General features: G+C 34.8%; 1 protein-coding gene and 1 pseudogene across 3 annotated transcripts; one reads left to right on the top strand and one right to left on the bottom strand.

Annotated features, from left to right (window-relative positions):
* Positions 1–1,187: 1,187 nt before the first annotated feature.
* On the bottom strand, positions 1,188–9,120 carry LOC107752666 (serine/threonine-protein kinase 25-like; annotated as a pseudogene).
* A 2,708-nt stretch (positions 9,121–11,828) lies between these two features.
* On the top strand, positions 11,829–24,058 carry LOC107752647 (bcl-2-related ovarian killer protein homolog A-like). 3 transcript variants are annotated; one of them, XM_016568677.1, is made up of 5 exons: positions 11,829–12,653; positions 14,343–14,471; positions 18,113–18,276; positions 22,288–22,344; positions 23,059–24,058. In XM_016568677.1, the coding sequence occupies exons 1-5, from the start codon at positions 12,431–12,433 to the stop codon at positions 23,125–23,127; spliced, it is 642 nt and encodes a 213-aa protein (XP_016424163.1). In that variant the 5' UTR covers positions 11,829–12,430; the 3' UTR covers positions 23,128–24,058. The 3 variants fall into 3 exon arrangements, with proteins under 3 accessions (XP_016424163.1, XP_016424164.1, XP_016424162.1); XM_016568678.1 differs by lacking the exons at positions 22,288–22,344; positions 23,059–24,058 and adding an exon at positions 18,990–19,143; XM_016568676.1 differs by lacking the exon at positions 23,059–24,058 and having other exon boundaries at positions 11,834–12,653; positions 22,288–22,735.
* The last annotated feature ends 359 nt before the right edge of the window (positions 24,059–24,417 follow it).

The raw sequence follows: 24,417 nt of genomic DNA, 5'->3' as shown, positions 1-24,417 counted from the left end.
TTAAGTGTAATTTTAGCAGTTGTATATTAGCCTACAAATCATTCAATTTTAACCTTCAATATTATAGTAATGTAGTACCAACTGACTCTCATGTATATTTTACAGCATTAGTTGAGATTTTTTTTCCTTGAGAAAATTTGGCATGTGCTGTACCTGATATGTATCCAAAATAATCGATATTGAATCGAATCGAATCGCAAGCTTGTGAATGAGAATCGAATCGTGAAATTGATCAAAACCCAGCCCTAATAAAAACATTGTAAAAGTAATCCATATGAATTGAGTGGTTTAATCCAAGTCCTATTTAAATTAACAAAAATAATTTGTTGTAATATTATATTGCTATATAAATATTCAATGAAAAACTTATTTCAGTTTATTGCCAAGGCAAGATTTCTCACTTTCACATACTTAAATTACTAATGCTAAAACTTACTTTTCAATAAAAAAAAATTTTTTTATAAAAGAAACTAAAACGATAAAATGACACCACAAAAATAATTAACTTTAAAACTGAAAATATGGAAATCAAAATATTAATAAATATTATAATTCATAAATAATACTAAAATAACACTGCTTTGTATGTTTTATAATAGAAACAGATTTAATTTAGGCTTTTATTCACATATAAACTTGCATATAAACAACGCACATGCATAGAGCACATCAAATATAGTAAGCAAACTGCAAAGTGTACTTGCATGACATGCCCTATGGTAGAGCGTTGATCAAGATTTATACATGAATAAAAGCCTAAATTCTGTTTATATTATAAAACAATTGTCTCTTAAAAAAGAAAAGGATTACTTTTACAGTTCTTTATGAACTTTTTGGAGCATCAAAATTTCGTTTCCATGGATTTTTAATGAAGGGACAGAATTCTATCAGATTTGTGTTTCGAAGCTGAACGGAAGTCTTATGGGTTTGGAATGACATGAGAGGGTGAATAAATAATGACAGAATTTTCATTTTTGGCTGAACTATCCTTTTTCCTGCATTTCACCCTGTAATTTATGTCCTAAATGCAAACTTAAGAAATAAACACTTTTTACACTATTTTATTTACAGTTCAATGTACTTTTTCATTTAATGGAATACACGTAAACTTGGTTTGTCATTTCATATTTTACATTTGATTTAGACATTTCAAAATTCTATAAAGTAAACTGTAAAAAAACATCTCATAATACAAGCTGTAATGGAAAGACTGGTGGTGTTCAGCTGAAGGAGCAGGTGGGCATAGAGGACTGGCTCATGAATGGATCGGGGCGGTCTTTCCATCGGACGGAGCTGACCAGCAGTCAGACGGACATCATCGTTTTGAAGGCATGCTGTTTCTTTTGAGTGTAAACCTGCAGAGTTGAGACACAGGAAGTCTCAAAGTTCACTCCTGCGGAAGATTCAGTACTGCATGCAAGTGCCACAGCGCAGCACAATATCTTATAGCATTGAATCAGCATGACCTGAAAAACTGCCATAATCAGAAAATTACATAAAATACAATTAGATACTGTGTGTACAGACACACAGACGAGACTGTATATTAAATGTAAGACCTGTTTACCTGCACACTCTCTCCATAATGTTATTGAGTAAACGGTCTGAGATTCCAGGGCTGGACTCCTCTGCGAGGCTGAATGCGTTTTCCAGCTCCTCCAGGGCACATACACCGCTCCCGCTAACACGCCACTTCTCCTTCAGCTGCATACAGAACATAATCCACGTGTTGTGACTTGACGTTAAAGCAGGAGGTCAAGGCTCACTTACATAAACGTACGTTTTTGAATTCTTTACCTCTCTGAAGATGGGTGTGATGAACGTTGTTAGAGACGGTGAATTTGGCTGCCTCTTCACTACGTCTGACGTCTGTTAGAAAAACAAAAAAAATAAACAGGTGAAGTCCAAATGAACTTGCAAAGTCAGAAAAGAAACTGATCATATTCACTACAAAATGAGTGTTACTGGACCTCAGTGCTGCCTTTGATACTATTGACCATTCTATTGGATAAGCTCAGAAAATATGTTGGCATTAAAGGAATTGCATTGGTATGGTTCAAATTGTACCTACCTGACAGTTATCCATTTGTAGCAGTAAAAACAGGTGTGTTATAAGTTCAGTGTGGAGGACCGTAGGTCTCAGTACTAGAGCTGAATATTTTAATCAGCTGAAGTGTGTTTAACAGTCTGGTTCCAAAAGTAAAAATCCCATTCATTTTCTTCATAGGGGAATTGATTTGAACAATAAATTCTACATTTTTAAAGACAAATCTACAGTGAGCTATGAGGTTGTTAACCCTGGTGAAAAACTACATTACTCATGATTCTGCTGAGAAATCTCCAACAACAAGAAAATCGCGACTAGCAAATGACGCCAAAAGAACTCTTTATTGCCCGCCCAATCCCATGAAGCACTGCAAACTATTTAAATATGTGTATGCATAATATGCATATTTTTGCACTGAACAATATGTATATATATACTTGATTTTCTTCAAATGAAAGTTTGTAATATTGTGATTCACCTTGATATATATATATATATATGTTTTTTTAGTATTGTTTAAACTCCCTATAGGAAAACATTTCTGGAACCACAGTGGCTAAAAAAGGGGAGAGGCACTGTTGCACTTTATAGAGTAGTATTCAGCTGGTCATGTGAACACAATAGGCAGCCCCCATATAAGACTGTACATGATTTTAAACTAAAAATATTTCAAATGAAGTATACTACACTTAATTTCTTTGTGTAAGATGTGTTTAATGAAACCTGCTGATTTTTTAAGGAGGCTCTGCCCCCCAGCATATATTTAAGTGCGATTAGTCGACTAAAGAAAAATCTTCGGGGACAGCCTTAATAAAAATTGTATTAAACATTGTCAGATCTGTCCCCGGCCCTTTCACACCTAGTATCAGAGGCAGCTCTGATGGGACTTTAATTCATTTCCTGTAATTGTGATTCCTGTGTAGATGTACATGCTGCCTCTTTGACACTAAAAATACTGTTTAAACACCCTTTGTGGTATCTATATAATACAGATTCTGCTTTTATGTTGGCTTTGCTCTGCAAAGGCTTCAGAACACATTTTTACCTTACTGTCTAAATGGTTGAAACCTCTCTGTAACTTGTTCATGGAAGTGGGCCGTACAGTGGGGAAAGTCCACATGGGACACTGGTCTCTGTCATCCCCCTCCCCATCCCTGAGTGAAAGCACACAGAGTAAACATACTGTATACACATTTCACAAGTTTGCTGATCGCACATCTAGGAATGTAAAGCGGACACATACATGTCAGAGTCATCAGAGCTTGATTCGTCCCCGGGGCCCTCTGACTTCCAGTGGCGATATCGATCAATGAGCTCTGCCAGGTATGAGGTTTTCTTGGTGTAGCGGGTGATGAACTTGTGCTTCAGAAGCTCTTTGGCTGTCGGTCTCTGTTGGATGCAAACAGCATGTCACAAAAATTAAAAGCAGTTTACCTCATGTTTTAAAATGTATTAGCCTGTTTATACTAAAGGCTAATGGCATCACTGGCAGAGTTTGAATAGAATTTCTTATATTATAATACAATCCTATATAATAAGTTGATAATTATATTATATTATATGGCATTAACTGATAAATGACATATTACAATTCGGTAATACTTTATTTTAAAGACCAATTCTCACTATTAACAAACTATTAACTATGCCTCATTAAAACTCCTAATTTGCTGCTTATTAATAGTAAGGTAGTTACAAAATATGGTCATGCAGAATAAGGCATTAATATATGTTTTATAAGTACTAATAAACAGCCAATATGCTAGCAATATGCATGCTAATAAGCAACCAGTTAATAGTGAGAATTGGTCCTTAAAATAAAGTTACCTAAAATTCTACCATTTTGTCTAAATGAATCAAAATAATAATAATAATTTTAAATTCTACAAGTGAATTTTAGGCATCACAACATTGTACTGTACAGTTTAAAAAATAATATTTATTTTGAGATTGCTAAAGTTTACATTTAATAGTGCAAATAAATTATTTGTACTGTTAAAAATGTGAGAGAAAAAAAACAGCATCAGATGATGCAAAGGTTATCTAAATGTAAAATGAAGAGAAATTAACTAATCTAATCATCAGATATGGGTTCCTTTTTTTTAAACAAAATCTGTATTTAAATCAATATATATATATATATATATATTATAACAGATTTGTTTTGTTTTGTTTTAAATAAAGGTATTAAAAAAGAGAGGTACTAACAAATCGTGGATCTTTATTGAGACAAGTTTCAACAAAGTCCTTAAAGGCTTTGCTGTAGGACCCCTCCAGTGTGGGTGGGTTATTTTTAGGGATGAGGAACAAGACTCTCATGGGGTGAAGTTCTGAGTTGGGTGGCTCTCCTTTAGCCAGCTCGATGGCTGTGATACCCAATGACCAGATGTCAGCCTAAGACAGAGGGAAGGGAAAAGGGCAAAAAAATGGGGGTCAGTACTTGTGCCATCTCTCTGTCTCTGAATATTTAATTGAGCTTATTTTCATCATGCAACAGAAGCAGTCTTGACTAGTTAACAGATGTTCACGTGGAGAACTTGAACATGATACGAAATGACAAGCGAGACAAGGAAGTACTTGTACCTTGAAGTCATATGCCGACTGTTTACATACACCGGTATTGCGGTATTTTAAAAATTCATATCATAACAAAAATAAACACCGGTATTCGGTATGAACCGGTATACCGCCCATCACTACTTCACAGGACTAAAATGAACTAAACAGAGGTAAGTTTTGCATACTGACCTTTGATATCTCTGTGAATCTTCCTCTCTGAGTGGAGGTAGTCGAGTCCTTTCAGTATTTCTCTGAGAATGGTGGCGATATATACTTCTTCCAGAGGTCTCGGCCTTAGCTTGGCACAAACACATTAGAGGATGTTAAATATAGTGACATTTCCTGTGCCATTGACATTTTCCAGAGTTGTTTTTTTCCACAAAGTAATTTTCCAAAGTTATTCCTCTCTTTAAGGAACCCACAAACATGCTGAAAGGACCAACTCACCAGGTCTAGAGCCGACCCACCTCCCAAATATTCCATGATTATCCATAGTTTAGAGCCCTGAGAAACACAACAAACCAGAAAATGGAACAATAAATGTAACTGATGTTCTCTAAAAGGAACAGTTCAGCAAAGCATGACCCCATTTATGGTGCACTTTTATCCTTTTTGGAATTTGAGACTGTTATTTTAGCATTATTTATTAGTATTTGTTAATATTTTGAATTAGCTTTTATTTTTGTTTTCAGTTCTGAATTTAATTTTAAGTTTTAGTAATTTTGTAATGCGCGTTCGTCATTTTTTATTAGTCTTTCTGGTATCAATTTACTTGGAAGTCTTTATGTAATGCATTATAAAAGCATTGTATGATCTCAAATAACTGTAACCAGTTAGAATTCATTATAAAATATCTAATCTATTCATTGTTACACCTTTAAAAAGTACAATGCACTAAACACATGGCAAACAAACCTACAAATTGTATAATGCATTTTAACTTTTGTTTATTTATAAAAAGGTATAATGCATTACAACATACATTATGAATGCCTTTATAAGGCATTATACATAAAGGCTTTAAGTAAGGTGTGACTGTTTATTGTATTCCATATAGCTTTAATTTTTATTTCCATTTTAGTAGCTTTAAGTACTTCAATGTAAACTTATTCCACTTACAGTATTTCTACTTAGTTTCCAAGTTTTCATCTAAAATTTATATTTTATTTCAGCTACTGAAAACTATTTTTATTAGTTATAGTTTGAGTTAACAATAGCAGCTCTGGTTTAAGGCGCACTGGTTACTGTCTACTTTTGCTGTATGGAAAAGAACAGCTGAAAGTCTGGAAAATACCTCTTTTTGTGTTCCATGGAAGAAAATCAGTGACACTTTACAACAAAGTACCATAAACCAACAGTGAACACTGTTAATTCATGTTTGTTCATAATACAGGAAATCTGACAAAGTTATTTGACTTAAAATATTAATTTCTACATATACTAATATTTATCCATCTTAAAGTATTCATTGTTAGTTAATGATGCCTAAAACATCAACTAATCTGCTGTCATTGTAAAGTGTTACCAGGAAGTCATATGTTTTTTCGAAAAGATGCCGTCTGGGTAATCTATTCCTTTAAAAATACACAAATAGATTGTAATATAATAAGAGCTGTGCCTGAAAGAAAGAAATCTCCACAAACCGTCAAATAGGAGCCGTAGTATTTGGTGACATAAGGGCTGTCACACTGGCTGAGCACCGTGATCTCCTGCTGGATGTCTTCAATCTCATCCTCTGCCTCCTCCAAGTCAATAATCTTAATGGCCACCACTCCTTTCGTGCAGTTGTTTATGCCCTTGTATACCTCTCCAAAAGAGCCTTTACCAATTCGTTCCAATTTAGTGAAGTACTCTTCAGGATTCAAACATGAGTTCTAAAGGAAAAACAAGAAAGATGTAAAAAATCTTACCGGATATCGATGACAAGATCCAATATCGTGTGTTTTCTTTACACACGTGATGGACGTGTTGTCCTTTTATTCAAGCAACAGATCAACAAATGCTGGAATATCTACCCAATCATCACTCCACTGAAGGTCCGGAGAAGATGAGAATCTATAAAGAGAACTGTCAGAAATCCCATGTAGTTTTTTAAGCAATTTTTTCATTTTTCTGACACCTAGGAAAACACTAGGAGCATCTGCTTCCTTGTTCAGTACAGCATAAAGATAAATTGTACTGACAATCCATCTGGAAGTGGCACTGTTTTATTAAAACAAGAACGAGCTCTTTTGACGACAAGACTCAAAGTTCAGGAGATAAGACCTCCTCTTGGTATCAGCTAAACGTCTGATTTTCGCATTCATCACACTTTTATTGCACCTTTTTAAAACACTGAGCAATCAAAACGCAAACTTTTACTATTCTTGGTAGTACCACCCATTGGATTCTCTATAAAATGAGATCAACAGGATATTTTTAACACTTCTCAGAAACAGGCCAGCTGCACCTTTCGTCAAAGATACTCCGAGGTTCAACCCACATCAAAACATGATACACTGCAATTATCATACTGACCTACAAAACGTGCGCATGTGCAACATAACATAAACCTATGACATCCATTATCATCTGGATCGATACAAAATAACTACACTGTCTCATATTTAACATAACAGTTCTACACTGGGAGTTCCTCTGTTTTTCTCTATTATGGTGGTGTCAAAAAGTGTGATGTGAAGATTCTCAATACAATATAACAGTTGATGCATAAACAAGGATGCACAATACAAATGTTGACCATCAGACATTTTATGTTCATTTTCCATGGGCTTTGCCATTTTTGCAACACTGTCACCAACATTTAAGATATTTTGCAAAGCTCTAGCAATAAAAGTTAAATGTCAAAATTAAATGGACATTAAAAAAAAATGTGTGAGTGGGTAAAAGGGGTGCAAATTTTAGCCTAAATTATGATGTTTCTAGCTGGATCTAGCTAGTTTGGGACAATTTTTTGGTGTTCTAGTTAGTGATAATATTTGGCATAAATTAAAGGATCTGTTTGATAATTGTTTTCTTACAATAACTAGGGTAACAGGGCTGAAAGGCTAAACTGGACTCATGCAATCTATACTTTAATTTGTGCAAATATTGAGAAAATCTTATCCATGCTCCCACCATGCTTTAGCGGGTCCAAATGATCTGATTTCATGGGCGTTACAGGAAATATAGTGTGGTAGCAGGGTTGTGCAAAATGTGGGGGACAGCTAAAAGAAATGGCTATTATTAGTAGCTACCATTATTAGTTAAATATTTAGTGATTAGTTAATGGTTATAAAAATGAAAATAGTTTTAATTAGACAGGCCAAAGTCCCATTTTTAAAGGGTACTGTCTGTTTCAAAATCAAAATTCTAGATTGGAGATGTAGTTTGAACACTTTTCATAAATCATAGTGGCCATCATATCGGTTTTCAAACAGATTTTTTTTTGCATGTTTGTCACACTTTAATGTTTCAGATCATCAAACAAATTTAAATATTAGTCAAAGATAACACAAGTAAACACAACATGTAGTTTTTAAATGAAGGTTTTTATTATTAAGGGCGATTTATCGTGCAGCCCTAATATATACATAATAAATATACACAGTATACACACATATATTATGTAAACAAAAACTTTTATTTTGGATGCGATTAATCGCTTGACAACACTAATAGATAGATTATGATAACACCCAACATTTCAATTTCAGTGCACCCCTAGTTGTGATGTGTGCCAAAAATTATGAAAGAAAGAGACTGTATTTTGTTCATTTACCTGGTATTTTTTCCAAGAGGAACATCATATAAGCATTAGTAAGCTACACATTAGGTAAATGTCACACATAACAGTACAATGTATTTACATAAACTGCACTGTATCAATGACATTTTCGAAGTTGTAAATAAAACAAAGATTATTGTAGACTGTTTTACAAGAAAATACTGTAAAATCTCACGTTTAATGTGTTACTTGCCGTTTCTTTGTAATTGTCTGTACAATTTGCAAGTAATTTCCAAGTGAAAATTATGTAAATCCCACATTTTTTTTCAGTGTACGTGTACTCATTATATTATATTATTTAGTGGAATAGTTTATAATTACACAATCTTACTATTATACAAAGACACTGTAACGTTTAGTAACGGTTATGTCTCAGTATGAAAGCAATGCCTGGAGGGCTTTAGGTGTCATCTTCATCTCTCTGGATTACCTGGTTCCGAATGTTCTGAAGGTGTGCCATGTCCAGTTTAATTCTACCTCCAGTTCGGGGGTTCTCAGATTTTTCCCTTTCTCTCCTTCTTGGACAGTCACCACTTATCAAAGGAACAGCTTGTTCCCAATCCACGCCTCTCTAAATCATTCCGGTGTATCAGACTGGCCAGCGCTATAGCTTACAATGATTTTAATATGTAATTCTGTCCATTCATAAGAGCAGACACTCAGTCTTTGGTATGGATGTTTACGGTTTATGCTCTGTACAGGAGACTCCCTCTATACCCCGCTACTTTGACTAAGAGAGAGGAATTGTGTTCAGTGCATGCGTGATAATCTCCTTCAAAGCCCAAAGACTGCTGGGAATCGTAGTTTTTACTTTGGAAACTTGGCTGTTTATAGAGGTTGTGCAACAAAAAATTTTTTTTAGAGATATACAATTTAAGTACGTGAGTATAATTTGTAAATCTTTAGTTTAAATTTTTTTTTACTTTCGCTTAAACATTTCCTATTTATCATACAATAGATGGACAGTTACACACCTATATTACGTCGGTTTATTAATATGACAAACATACCATGCTGGTCTTAGTATTTTAAAGTCCTGTTTTGAGCAAATCATAGCTGTTTTCTTTGCCCTAAATCTACATATTCCGCTAAACCTCACTCTCACAAAGCTTCAATTAAAGCATTAGGCTATTTAATTTCTTTCATTCAATTGAGAAACAACTGCAATGTAGCCTACGTGATTTCAGGTTTTTACTACATTGTGAGTAGACATGTAGGATAAGATGTCAGGACACCGTCACATTTCTAATTATGAGGGCATTTGTGTTATTTTCAGCATCCTGTAGCCTACTTGTGTACATGAAGATTTCTTGTGCAGCATATGTGCAAAGTGCAGGTTAATTTCAGTCTGGGGTTTATGTCGCAGTGGTTATCCTTTTATTATGGTAAAAACCATTTCATGCAGCTAGTCAAATTTTCTTCTCTATCTAGGGACAGTTAGCATTCCAATATCCTGTTCAGTTTCAGTTTTGGTCATCTTAAATATTTTTCTTTCTTTTTTTTAATATATTTTGTATAATATCTTCATATCACTTTTCACACTTGTTTTTCTTTTAATGTTGATAAAGTAAATTGTATACCTAATTGGCAAAATGCCTTTGTAGGGTAGACATCACAGACCTTTTAAATCAGATTCTGAGTATGTTGCAATTTTTGAAACATTTTTAATATACAAAATGCCCTTCATACCCTTCATGGTTTGTTTTGGAGCCTTAATGAAGTTTTCTGTTGGTGCTTATAGTGAGTTCAAGGTAATTATAGTTTTAGATGTTTTTCTAAGGGCACATTTTCTAACCTAAAGCCTAAATTAGTCTTTGTGGCTATATATTTATTTATAAGTTTTTATTTTATTTCCAGATCACAATGAGTTATGGATGTTCCTGTATGGTGTACTAAGGAAATAATTTTGTGGTAGGCTACTAAGGAAATGATTTTGTAACTTCCTCTTTTTCCCTGTAGGGAGCAGTATTGTACAAAGATGTTGTCCAAAGCCAAGATAAATTTATTAAAATTTATTTCAGGGTTCAAAATAATTGTTGATTTGTAAACTTACAAGATTTTATTTTTATCTATGATGACCAGTTATCCTATCTCTATTTTGATAATAAAAAGCCAGATATGAAGAAAGAATGTAACTATGAGAAGTCGTGATAGGCATGCAGAGGCATGTAGGGGTTCTGCAGAAAACGTAAGCATTATTCCTCAGAGGTGTGCTGTGTTACAACTTACTGAGGATTATAGTCTCTACAGTGTCTCATTCACTGGAAATGAATGAAGTGTAAACTGCAGCAGCAGTAGCCTAACACTGGCCTCCATCTGTCTGTATTCAGTTGTGTTTTAACAAGATAAACTGCCACGAGCATTTTTATATTCTATTTTTTTTATATTCTATTCTATTTTTAATAGGCCTTAGAATCAGATAGAATATTTTGGTTTTTAAATTGGGATACAGAGGAAGCCTCAAATGTGGTCAGAAAAAAAAGGAACTGTATCATTTTGTGCCACTGAGATAAACTTCAGCTTTCAACTCATTGTTCCCATGCTGAACAGAACTGCCTGGTTGATCTTGTTCTACTTTTTGTTCTTTTCTGTCCGTTTTTAAGGAAGTTCACTGTACTGTGCTTGAATAAGCTTTTTGTAAAATTGTACTCCATTACTGAATCAGTTATTCAACAATGGAAACTTGATATGTGAAGCATATTCCTGCTCACAAGGAATTACTAGACATGTCAAAACAAATCTTGGGGTTTAACTTTGGGAAAGCCGATGTTTCAGCTGGGTGGGTGGCTCTAATGAATTCTAACTGACATGCTTAAAGCAAAAACAGTCAAGACTTGCAAAACAACTCTATCCATGATGGTGGGTGGGACTGGAGTAACATGACCCTTTTTTGTTCAACTATGCACATTAACATACCTTTTACAAACATTTTATACACAAAATTGTTCTTGTTACAAGACAATGTAGTGAGTTTGTGGCAGACAAAAAGTTCATTTGACTAAAAAAATATGCAAAAAGCATCTATTGTAGTACATTATTTTTTTAAATCAAATTATTGATTGGCAATTTTTTGCAATTTCCATACTTAAAATGAGTGACAATACTAGAAAGATACACACACTCTATTTTTTTATTTTTTGTTTTACAGGTATTTAAAATTTTACATTGCAGTGTGTTGTGATACACTTAGACTTAGACACTTATATAATAGACTGCAACACCCAAAATACCCGTTCCCTTGTACATTTTTATACAGGACAGATTTTATTTGCATAAAAGACAGAGACAGACAGACAAAATTAATGGACAATGTCCTGGTAATGAGCTGCCAGTACCTTTTCTGTTATTTTATAATTTAATTAAAATTAATTTTATTTTATTCTTACAATAAAGATGGATGGATGGATCATAGACGGATGGATGGATGGATGGATGGATGGACGGACGGACGGACGGACGGACGGACAGACAGACAGATAGATAGATAGATAGATGTTTGTTTTCTACGTTTGTTCTTTGATTCATCAAATCTTCTGCTCTCTAAACACTAGCTCTTCTAGAAGGGCGGACATCAAACCATAACAGAGCTGGTTATCTCCGCCTTAACGGAGAGCTTTTCCATAGAAGGAGACTTCATGCGTGCAGCCCATCCAAACAGAGCGAAGACAGCACTGCCTCACTGCCTCCTTGACAGCAGTTTAATCTTACCCTCACAGACTGCACGCACCTCACAAATCTGTAGAGAGAACAATTTGCTGTCATTAAAAATGTCGCTATTCGAGACTTTTTGAGGATTTAAATGACTTGCGAGAAACAGCAAAGGCAATTGATAATTGATTCTCTGCTCTTTTGACCGCTTTATCCGGTTCACGTTCATTCCGACAGAAGGTGACAGCGAGTCTATTCTACTGATGCAGTAAAACACGCGAGTTTTCTTCTTTATGCAGATCGTTTAAGGCGCCATCAGACTTTGGAAACAGAAGAGGGTGGAGAAGAAACACTTCCATACACGGTGATAAAGGTGGAGGTTGTCAGCTGGTTGTAATTGATCTCCACTCATGAAGGGCATGGAGATGTTGCGCCGCTCCTCAGTGTTTGCGGCTGAAGTCATGGAGGCGTTTGATCGCTCTCCCACGGATAAGGAGCTCGTGTCTCAGTCTAAAGTCTTATGTAGGGATTACATTCACTCCAGACTTCATCGGGCTGGAATCGGATGGTCGAAACCAGAGCACGGATCTGGAGGAACACTGGCTGAGGTGTCTTCAGTTCTTCTGTGGTTGGGTAAGACATTTGACGTTTCACATGTGTACATTCATGATTAATGATTATGGGAATTTGCCATGGTGTTACAAGTACTAGTGAAGTGAACATCATATATATATATATATATATATATATATACTAAGGTACTGTATACCTATCTACAGTATCTGTTTGAATTGTGGGTTGATATATGGAGGTTATATTGTGGATCTGTTTTAAGAGCTAAAACTGCACAGAACTTCCTGTCAATTATGCTTGTCTGGTTCATACAAAAATAAATGAAAAAAAATGGGGCATTCATGAATGTTCTGTGAACTTTCAGAAATGAAAATAAACACGTGTTTCTCAGCTTCCTCAAAGCCAAACCATACGATTGCATAATATTTTACAACACTCTAAGGTCTGTCTGTGTCTCACCCACTGAAAAGTACTTTGCCTTTTGTACCACGTTGAACTATCTTCCACATTCCTTTCTTTCTTCCTTTCATGCCGCTGGACATTCTGAGCCCTTTCAGGAGATTGGATGTAATGACTATGGATAGCGTTTCATCTAATATCATCTGTTGATCAGACACACTACAAGTGGCCTAACATATACTCACATGACTGTCCTCTGAGTGACTCTCATCTGTCATTGTTCTGTAAGAACCTGTTTTCTCCTAAAAGGGAAAAGCACAAGAATTTTTATTTGAGACAACTGTGTAACTGGGGGGAGCTGCTTTTTATGGACAAAGCATGCAAACATGCAGATCATTATCACAAGAATGATTGAGGGTTTCCCACCCATATTTAACTAGGTTAACCCTGTACTGTCCTGCAAGCCCCGCACCTCACCCACCTGAATCACTGACATTAAGACGATTCATTTATTCATCAATTAAAATTATTCATGTGTGTGAGACATAACTGAACACATAGCTAAAGACTTATTTAAAGGAATAGTTCACCTAAAAATGAAAATTCACTCACCCTCAGGCCATCGAAGATGTAGATGAGTTTGTTTTGCAAAAATGTAACAATACATCGCTTGGTTTAAAGTTAAAATGCATTAATGATGGATTTGTTTCCTACAAACAAGCTTTTTGCTTCACAGTACGTCAATTGATGGACTAGACTTGAGCAGGGGTGCCCAAACTCGGTCCTGGAGGGCCGGTGTCCTGCAGAGTTTAGCTCCAACTTGCCTCAACACACCTGCCTTTAAGTTTCTAGTATGGCTAGTAAGAGCTTGATTAGCTAGTTCAGGTGTGTTTAATTGGGGTTGGAGCTAAACTCTTCAGGTCACCGGCCCTCCAGGACCGAGTTTGGACACCCCTGGACTAGAGTCATGTGGATTACTTATTGTGATGCTTTTATCAGCTGTTTGAACTCTCATTCTGACAGCACCCATTCATTGCAGAAGATCCACTGGTCAGCAAATTTTCCTTTTGGCCGAACTATTCCTGACAATTTCATAATCATTGTATATTCATGCAATATACAGTAAGAGTAGAACGAAAGTTTACATCCCTCAATTTGGCTTCTGATATGAAAGAATGATGAACGTATATAAACAGTGGTATTAATAGCAGGTTAGATTGTCATTGTGTCAAGCTTCTCTGAATTAGTGGTTTTATTCAATAAGACTCTAGACAGTTTCTTCCTGTGAGAAGAAAGCCGATCATTTGAGCCAAGGGAAACTAAACACACATTTATCTCTCTGTCTCCTAGGTGACGAGCTGGAGTACCTGCGACCCAATGTGTACCGCAACGTAGCAAGACAGCTCAACATCACAATTGCCTCTGAGACTATAGTCTCTGATGCCTTTTTGGCCGTCGCTGCAGAAATCTTCTCTACAGGTTGGTCAATGCCTTGTCTCAATATTCATTTAGTACGGAAAACTGTTTAGTGTCTGTGGTAAACTGGTCGGTGCATCTGGTTCTAGAGAAGTTGTCCATCCTGGCAGTTAAGCATTAGCAAATACACTAAAACAGAGGATAGTTTATTCTGCTAAAACAATAAAACCTGGTTTATTTATTCTAAATATTATGTTTTTGTTAAATCGCTGAATAAAGAATGTATATTTACAGTTCCTTAAAGGGACAATTCACCCAAAAATGAAATTCTGTCATCGTTCACTCACCCTCATCGTGTTCCAAACCTGTGTGAGCACAGTTTCGGCCAAACAGTATTGGTTGCCATTGACTTCCATTGAATGGAGAAAAAACTCTGAAACATTTCTTAAATTATCTTCTTTTATGGGGTGAACTATCCCTTTAAATGGGTTATACTGTGCTTAGAAAGGATAAAAAGGAATCCATTTTGACATTTATATATACACAGAGAAGCGGTGCTGCACTCGATCAGAGAACTCTGAGAGCACCATAAAAGATGGATTTTTCTTGAAAGTAAACCGTGTCTGAGCACCATGGAAGTTCTCATTCCCTTTGCAGCATACTGTACATTGCTCATATTTAGTACAAGCCCTTGGGATTCAGTTTAGTTCATATGACTGCAACCCTTATTTGACCTCCCAGATTTACTGTATTTTTTAGTAAATCGTGTTCTTTTTTTTCCCAACATGAGCAGCTCTTAAGATGTGCTGTAACATGTTCACATAATGTGTTCAGGGAAACATTGTTTGTTTTTAAGTATTAAAGCATAATTGCTCATGTCAGTCAAAACAGTGCATCAAAAATTCCTCAACAAAAGACACAAAAGTACTGCACCCGGTGATAACCTCGCACCTCCTGTCTGTCCTCATACCTGTCCTGAAGTAGTGCGGCTGAATTGGTCACTGGTGTTCACTTTATTTATTTTTATTTTTTTAAACCCTCTGTGCACTTTTTCATATTACTTTGCAACTATATAGTTATTGTGTTTTTTTTATATAAATGAAGATTTATTTTAATGATTTCACACTATGCTTTGTATATTATAATGTATATTTTAAAATTATATATAAAATATATTGAAAAAATATATGTATATTCACTTTTGTTTTTTTAATTAGTAATTTCAGTGATAATATCTGTTCAGCTTTACTGTGACTATTTCTAAGACAATTTCAAATAATGGTGCAATTTTTAAAGGGGTCACGAACTGAGAAATCAATATTCCCTTGATCTTTTGACAAATAAGAGATCATTGTACTATAAAAACGTCCTGTAAGTTTCAGAACTCAAAATTTTCTCATTAGTCTAAAAACTAAAGCCAATCTGCCAGAATGACAGGTTGTGGAATGTGCCACATTATGATGTAATAGTGTGGCTAAACCCCGCCTCCGCAGAAGAAGATCAACGCCTGCTTCTACATCACTGCCTGTTTAGCCCCGCCCACCGATTCAGGCATGTCGTGTAAATAACAAGAGAAACCAAATGATAAAGAAGGCTCTGAAGACAAGAAGACGCTTGCAGTGCCAAGTTGTGAAAAAACAGTCTTTCTTTGCATTGCCTTCCTTCTGATCTCAACATTAGGAAAGAGTGGATGAACTTTATTTATAATGAAGTTCCAGAACACGTCAGTAAGAACTTGGTCCTTTGTTCACTTCATTTCACAGCGGATTCATTTACAAACGAGGCACAATTCAACACTGGATTTTCAGAAAGATTGAAACTAAAAAACGATGCTGTGCCGACTGTATTGGATCCGACAGTAATGTCACACCACACAAGTCTGAGTAACTGTTTTTATTACGTGGTCACTATTGCTTTGTCTGTTATTTCAGATCGTTTGATATCACTGCATAGATGTCCATCTATGAAGGATGTAGGCTGTCAAGCATACATGCAGAAGTTTACATTGGTGGACACACAGCTGTCCTTTAGAACTTGAAATATGCAAAACTGTTAGCCAATCATAGCAGTGGGCATTTACTTCCAAGTCTACAATCCACCACGCCTACTCAAACAGAGCATTCTGATGAGGGGGGTCAAAACAGGACAGAAAATAGCCTATTCCTTCTAAATTGTGATGTTTTTTGATGTAAAAATCTTGATAACATTATAAGTGGACCTCAGAGAACAGTACAAAATAATAAAAAAGGCAGTTCATGATCCCTTTAAAAGAATGTTTTAATTAAATATTATGCATAAAATAATGTTATGCATAGCATTTTGAAAAGAAATCAAAATGATTACATGTTTTAAAATCTATTTTTACTTTGTGGTTTAAGAATTCATGCTGCCGAAATAGTGTTTTGCTAATGCAGTGGTGTATTAAAATCTACTTATAAAAATAAAAAAATAAATAAAAATCATAAAAAAAATTTAAAAAATGGGGTCACAGGTCAGTTTGGTGATTGTTAGACTCTGCAACACTTGCAGAATTTTCTTAGTTTTAATGTTTTTTTCTATTTAAAGATAAATCTCACATAGTCACAACATAGATGCAAGATTCTAACTGCATGCTTTTTTAAAAAAAAAATTTTAAGCAAAGATAGTGCTTCTAGATGGTTGTATTATTGTACAAAAGGATGGTAATTGACCACTATTTTGAGTGTCAGTGTGCATCTATATTTATTTAATACATGTCTTCATTTGATTTGAAACACTTTGTTGTAAACTATAAAATATTCCCTCTGAATTGTATAACTTGATGTTACGTTCTTACGAGAGGCTTTTATCTCTCATATGCCTGAATATGGTTTCTTTTTTCCTTTGTGTTTCCTGTCTTTGCTAGTCTCACATTAGGTTCCTGGGTTGATATGTTTATGTCTGGCCATTTGATGTTCCCAGACTGGGGTTGGCAGCTTTATTACATTTTTTGTTTAATTCCAAGCTAAAAAGCTTAAAAGTTAGAGTTGTGTATCTAGTAGTCTGTTTATCACATTAGCTCTAATAAATGAGGATGCCCACTTGTTTAATGAAACATAATAGTACAGAGAGCTTTTTCATCAAATTCAGACTCATGACCCTAATGCATTTATGATGAGGGACATACTATTGATGTCATTATGCACTTAAACGCATTGAACATGTAACAGCCACATCTCACCACTTTGAAGGCATGTTGATATACTGTATATTGAGGTTATAGTCACAAGTCAAACAGGAATTTGAAAAAAAAAACAATATATATATATATTTTCTGCTTGTGTCTTTCTGGCTGACACACTAGCTGACGGCTTGCCTGGCAGTTATATAACAATGGGTGAGGGATTATCAGGTATTTTGATGACTCACCTGGTTATGATTTTCATACACGCTTCCACCTGTACACACACATACAGTAGTGACAGTGTACAGTATATGCTGTCAGTGGAAATAAGTGATTTGATTATGCTTATTATGCAGTTCTCGGCTCTGCTACCTGCATTAGCTAGGACACTTTACCTCTTTGTCTGTCAAACAATATTTAAATTGGTTAAAACAGGCAACATGAGAGATTTAACAGTACATGATCTTGCAATGTATTATTTTAAATGTTATAAAGAAATGTCCGTGGACAAGGACAGACTTTCAGTTGGATTATATCTGTGTCCATCTTCGTCTCTCTACAGGTGTAACATGGGGGAAGATTGTGTCTCTGTATGCTGTGGCCGGAGCTCTAGCGGTGGACTGTGTTCGGCACGGCCATCCAGCAATGGTGCACACCATTGTCGACTGCATGGGCGAGTTTGTTCGCAAGAGCCTTGTGTCGTGGTTAAAGAGGAGAGGAGGCTGGGTAAGCAAAAAATCCATTAGTACAATCAATTAACAAAAAAAGTGTTAAAAAAAATGCATGCTTTTATTATGGCTCTCGGCCCAAACATACATAATCATTGCATTCAGCAGTCAATGTCCTAATATTCGCCATCTTTTGTCGTATGTAGCTCATGTTTATTCACTGCTTTCATGTTTCTCATATAATGCCATGGACTCGCTCTCTCATTTCATATAAACAATTTTTGAAATTTGTTGAAATTTTTGAGAATTTTTTTTTTCCATAAAATTTTTTGTGTCCATAAAATGAAAGTGAGTGGTCACCAAAACTGGATTCCAATGTTCTTCAAAATATCTTCTTTTGTGTTCAGCAGAAAACAGATTGTCATACAGGTTTGGAACAACATGAGGCTGACTAAATGATGACAGAATCTTCATTTTTGGGTGATACTTTTGGATGCTCTTTTTATTTTATCTGAAAGTACCATTGTGCTGGTGTGTTTGTTAATCGATCTAAGGCCCAGAAAGAACACAGACTTCTGCCCTTCCGTCTGTGTCCAGTATTTAGACAGAACATGCACTGTTCATGCATCTTATGAGTGGAAATCTGATCAATCTCTCAGAAAGACGGCACAGTTCAGTGATCCTGCTGAACGAGGAGCTGTGCTAGTATGTGTGGCTGTTTTGGCAGGGCATGTCTGTGGTGTCTGTGCTCATTAGACTGTCTCTATTCAGGCAGATTCACTGTGCCAGAGTCATCACAAGCTGCAGCACTTATAATAGGCCCATATGCAACTCCTACAGGCCTCACAACTTCCCTCAAAGTTTTCTTCCTCTGCTTTTGTGACTTTGTAGATAATAACTTTTTGAGACCCAACAAACAAACAAACAAATAAATACTGGGGTAAATTAATATATTATACAAAATGGTTCCGATTTTTTTTTTTTAAGATGAAAAACGGTAATATTGTGAAATATTATTACAATTTAAATAACTATTTTCTAATTTAATGCTATTCATTCCTGTGATGGCAAAGCTAAATTTTCGGCAGCCATTACTCCAGTCTTTAGTGTAACATGATCCTTCAGAAATCGTTCTAATATGCTGATTTGGTACTAAATAATTATAAATTGTTATTGGTACTCAATTATAAATAATTGTTCTTATTGTCAATGTTGAAACACGTTTTTTTCTGCTTAATATGATTTCCATGATACATTTTTTAAGGATTCTTTGATGACTAGAACATTAGAAAGAACTGTAGGCTATTTATTTGAAATAGAAATCTTTTGTAACATTATAAATGTCTTCACTTTTCATCAATCTAATGCGTCCTTGCTGAATAAAACCATTATTTCTTTTTTCTTTCTTCAGTTTCCACAAAAAATATTAAGCAGCAAAAACTATTTTCAACACTGATAACAATAAGAAATGTTTCTTGAGCACCAAATCATTTTATATAGAATGATTTCTAAAGGATCATGTGACACTGTGACACAAAATATATGAAAATAGGAAAAAAAGATATTTTAAATTGTAATACAATTTCACAATATTATTGTTTTTACTGTTTTTGTATTTTTAGACCTCTTTTAAAAACATAAAAAACATTAATTATTTCAAACTTGTAAACAATTCTTAATGTGAGTAAAACGATTTTGAAAAATATAAGAATATAAGAAATATTTTATATTATTAGAACACCGTGTGCATTACAATGGTTCAAAACAGATATTAGTACTTCAATATTTTGGTTTATTAACATTACATCAGTTAATATGAAATACGTTTTTTTTTTGTGAATTTAAGTTAAGTCTGTAAAACCTAAAATTTTGCTGCCATATTTTTAACTGTGAAGTTCTGGCAACCACAGCTGCCGGTATTTTACTGTAAATGTCACAGATTTTTTTTTTTTTTTAAAGTGAGGCTTTAAAAATTATCATTGACATTAAAGACGTGTATAATGTCACAAAAAATATATTTCGAACATCAAAAATTCTGAAAAAAGTATCATGGTTCAGCAGCACAACATTGATAATCATAAGAAATGTGTCTTGAGCAAATATAAGAATATAAGAAATATTTTATATTATTAGAACACCGTTATCTAGAGCAAGTTTAATGTTCTTTCTCTTATTTAGAAGTGAGTACACAAAGAACACTTTCAGTAATTCTAAAGGATCAACTTTCAAATTATTGGTGGAGGTACAGCTTGAAAAAAAGCTGGAATAATTGGGTAAGTGAAAGTCTTAATGGTTGCTTCAGGCGAAATCATTCTCAACATTTTTCAAGGTGTTTTCCTCTTGGGAGTGTCCTGATTTTGCAACTGCTGTTTTAGTACAAAATGGGCACACCCACAGACTGAACTGAACCTGAAAACAAGGACTTTATCATCAGGAGCACTAAACGAAAGTTGTTGTTGATGTGAGTATGTGGGCAGTCGTGTCTACGTGCCATTCTGTGTGTTTTACTCGGTGGGATTGCCCTGGGGGCTAAATGAGGGGCCTATTCACATACACAGATACACAAATTTTTTTTTTCTCATTAAAATTCCTAATTAAGGGATGTCGCCATCTCTCTGTGCCTTCATTATCTCCATCTTGAGTTGTCTCTTGATTTGAATTTCTCTTTCACATTAAAAGTGCTACAGTAAAAACCTGTTAATTGGTTATCAGTACGTTTCCATACTATATACGGTGAATAACTGTAATTGCATTTAATGTAATTTTACAGTAAAATACTGTTAAAATTACGGTTTTTGTAAGTGAAAAAGAAAAAGGCATTGTATAATTTACAGTGAAAAACCGTAAATTGACAATTCTCAGAATTCCCTGCATGACACTTCATATTTTATGTTTTTTCGTTGAAATATCTATGTTTCTTCTTAGTATTTTTTTCTTATCAGTTGTGTACATTAGGGTTTTATCTTACATTTAATGTTGTTAAATTAATGTTTATTGCATTATTTCAGTATCATGTAAGTTACCATGATGGTGTTCAGTGTTTGTGTGAATGACACTGTGCACCTTCTATATATATATATATATTAGTATTTCCCTTCTCAGCTTGTGGAAGAGCTGTTTGTGATGAGCTTTGATTCATCCTGTGACTTTCTCATCACCACCTGTTTTTGGTGGTTATCAGTGCATTACAATGGTTCAAAACAGATATTAGTTCTTCAATATGCTGGTTTATTAACATTGCATCAGTTAATGAAATACGTTTTTTTATTGTGAATTTAAGTTAAGTCTGTAAAACCTAAAATGTTGCTGCCATATTTTTAACGGTGAAGTTCTGGCAACCACAGCTGCCGGTATTTTACTGTAAATGTCACAGATTTTTTTTTTTTTTTAAAGTGAGGCTTTAAAAATTATCATTGACATTAAAGACGTGTATAATGTCACAAAAAATATATTTCGAACATCAAAAATTCTGAAAAAAGTATCATGGTTCAGCAGCACAACATTGATAATCATAAGAAATGTGTCTTGAGCACAAATCAGCATATTAGAATGATTTCTGAATGATCATGTAACACTGACAACTGGAATAAAGGCTGCTGAAAAAACAGCTTTTCCATCCCAGAAATAAATCAAAATTTAAATCACATTGAAAACAATTACTTGAAATTGTATTAATATTTCACAATAATTCTGTATTTTTGATCAAATAAATGCAGCCTTGGTTAGCATAATATGATATCATCTCTTTTGTGTGGGTAAATTTGCTTCTTAAAAAAGTGAAAAAGTTTGCCCATCCAGATCCAAACAAACTGAACTTTAATCATCTGAATGTGCATTAAGCTAATTTGGAACTTTTATAACATTTGGCTAACCTGGTAAAGCTGCCTGCTGAAATATAACATGTTGGCTTTGGCCTAAAAGGCACATAGTTGAGTGCAAACTGCAGTTCCTTTACCTTTTGTTATTGCCAGATGAACTCAGAAAAAAGCACTATTTTTCACCACTATTGAGTATGTTTATTTGTGTATTTGCTGTTTATTTTGTTAATATTTTCTCTGTTCTCTTACAGGCGGACATTACAAAGTGTGTAGTCAATACAGATCCCAGTTTTCGTTCTCATTGGCTGGTGGCAGCTGCCTGTGCCTGTGGTCATTACTTCAAGGCTGTGGTCTTCTACCTGCTGAGAGAAAAATAAAGAGCAGCACAAACAAGTGACGAACAGCTGGACTCTCCCCAAAACTGGCAGAAGGGGTTTCTAGTCAATGCTTAAGTCTTTCACTGCTCTTGATGTGTTTACACTTGCACAAAGTTTGCACTTTTCCTTTAAAGGATATTCTTGCGCTCCAAGATGAACCGATATATTTAAGGCTCTGTTATGTGTTTAACCTGGCCTCTTGCACTCTAGGCATTTCTTGCTGTTACCAATTTTATTGAACCTAATGCTGAGACACAGCAGACACAGCTGAGAGGACACTATCGTGACCTTTGTATTTGCGTCTGAAATACAGTGTTCATGTACATGGACATTGTGATTTTAACAGTAAAAGACTGTAAAAATGCTACAGTAAAAACCTGTTAATTGGTTATCAGTACGTTTCCATACTATATACGGTGAATAACTGTAATTGCATTTAATGTAATTTTACAGTAAAATACTGTTAAAATTACGGTTTTTGTAAGTGAAAAAGAAAAAGGCATTGTATAATTTACAGTGAAAAACCGTAAATTGACAATTCTCAGAATTCCCTGCATGACACTTCATATTTTATGTTTTTTCGTTGAAATATCTATGTTTCTTCTTAGTATTTTTTCAGATCCCAGTTTTCGTTCTCATTGGCTGGTGGCAGCTGCCTGTGCCTGTGGTCATTACTTCAAGGCTGTGGTCTTCTACCTGCTGAGAGAAAAATAAAGAGCAGCGCAAACAAGTGACGAACAGCTGGACTCTCCCCAAAACTGGCAGAAGGGGTTTCTAGTCAATGCTTAAGTCTTTCACTGCTCTTGATGTGTTTACACTTGCACAAAGTTTGCACTTTTCCTTTAAAGGATATTCTTGCGCTCCAAGATGAACCGATATATTTAAGGCTCTGTTATGTGTTTAACCTGGCCTCTTGCACTCTAGGCATTTCTTGCTGTTACCAATTTTATTGAACCTAATGCTGAGACACAGCAGACACAGCTGAGAGGACACTATCGTGACCTTTGTATTTGCGTCTGAAATACAGTGTTCATGTACATGGACAATGCTGTCTAGAACAACATTGTGTTGTCTGTTTCTCTGATTATTATTAGATTTTCACTTTCTCAAGTGGTTTTGATGGTCTCAAAATGCAGGTTTTTAAAAATCAAGATTCGAAAATCCAACTGAGATCCACAATGCAGTGTGAAAAATGGCCAGGAGTATATCTGTGTGAAATGGAGATCAATATCAGGATTATATTCTTGTATTTCCCAAGGAAAAACTCCAAACTACTGTATGCAAATGACTGTGGGAGAGAGCAAACCAAGTAGATTTTGGTTGACTAATAATGAAAAATAGATATAACATTTCAGTTCATGCCATACTTCAAGTCTGAACCTGCCTATTAGTTTTTCATAGTGTTATCTCTCTAGTCTTTGTAATTTAATTTTCGTGTAATATTTTCCCCAAATCTTATATTTGGTGTTGTTGGTGCCACCTTGAAAAATTGTAAGATATCATGGAGCATCACTATAATAACTTAAAACTTGATTATGTATAATTGCTTGTTTCATTATTTTGTTCTCTTGTATGGTTTAGTTTATGAAAATAATTCTGTGGAAAACTACACATCGTTGTCGTGTATGCTACACTGAATGTAGGCCTACGCAAAATAAAAATACTTTTTTTTTTCAAAAATGTATTTACTCTGCTTTTCTTAGGTTGTGAAAAAACATTAACATGATAATAAAGCCCTCATGCTGATAATTCTACACAACATTAGTGTAATTTGTTGAAAGCAAGTGGGAGGACGCAGATTAGATCAGATAACATAGTTTAGTGATATTGTTACTATGGTGATCATTCTCAACATGTGGTTTCATTTACCCAGAACCAAAGAAACTTTGAGAGCACAGCCAAGTAATGCAAGTAAATGTGTTTACTACCATAGCTATTGGCAGAAATTAAATATTATGATAATCAGAATGAGCTTTATCAGAATGAGCTTTATTGCCAGGTATG

This window comes from Sinocyclocheilus rhinocerous, unplaced genomic scaffold (assembly GCF_001515625.1).
Source record: "Sinocyclocheilus rhinocerous isolate Xijiao unplaced genomic scaffold, SAMN03320098_v1.1 scaffold1733, whole genome shotgun sequence".
Classification (NCBI taxonomy): Eukaryota; Metazoa; Chordata; class Actinopteri; order Cypriniformes; family Cyprinidae; genus Sinocyclocheilus; species Sinocyclocheilus rhinocerous.
This window is presented reverse-complemented; position numbering and strand designations above follow the sequence as displayed.

Excerpts from the sequence above, each read along its gene's own strand:
- LOC107752647 (XM_016568677.1), top strand. The coding sequence starts at position 12,431 with ATGAAGGGCATGGAGATGTTGCGCCGCTCCTCAGTGTTTGCGGCTGAA. Across the intron at positions 12,654-14,342 it reads TTCAGTTCTTCTGTGGTTGG|GTGACGAGCTGGAGTACCTG; the intron begins GTAAGACATTTG and ends TCTGTCTCCTAG. Across the intron at positions 18,277-22,287 it reads TAAAGAGGAGAGGAGGCTGG|GCGGACATTACAAAGTGTGT; the intron begins GTAAGCAAAAAA and ends GTTCTCTTACAG.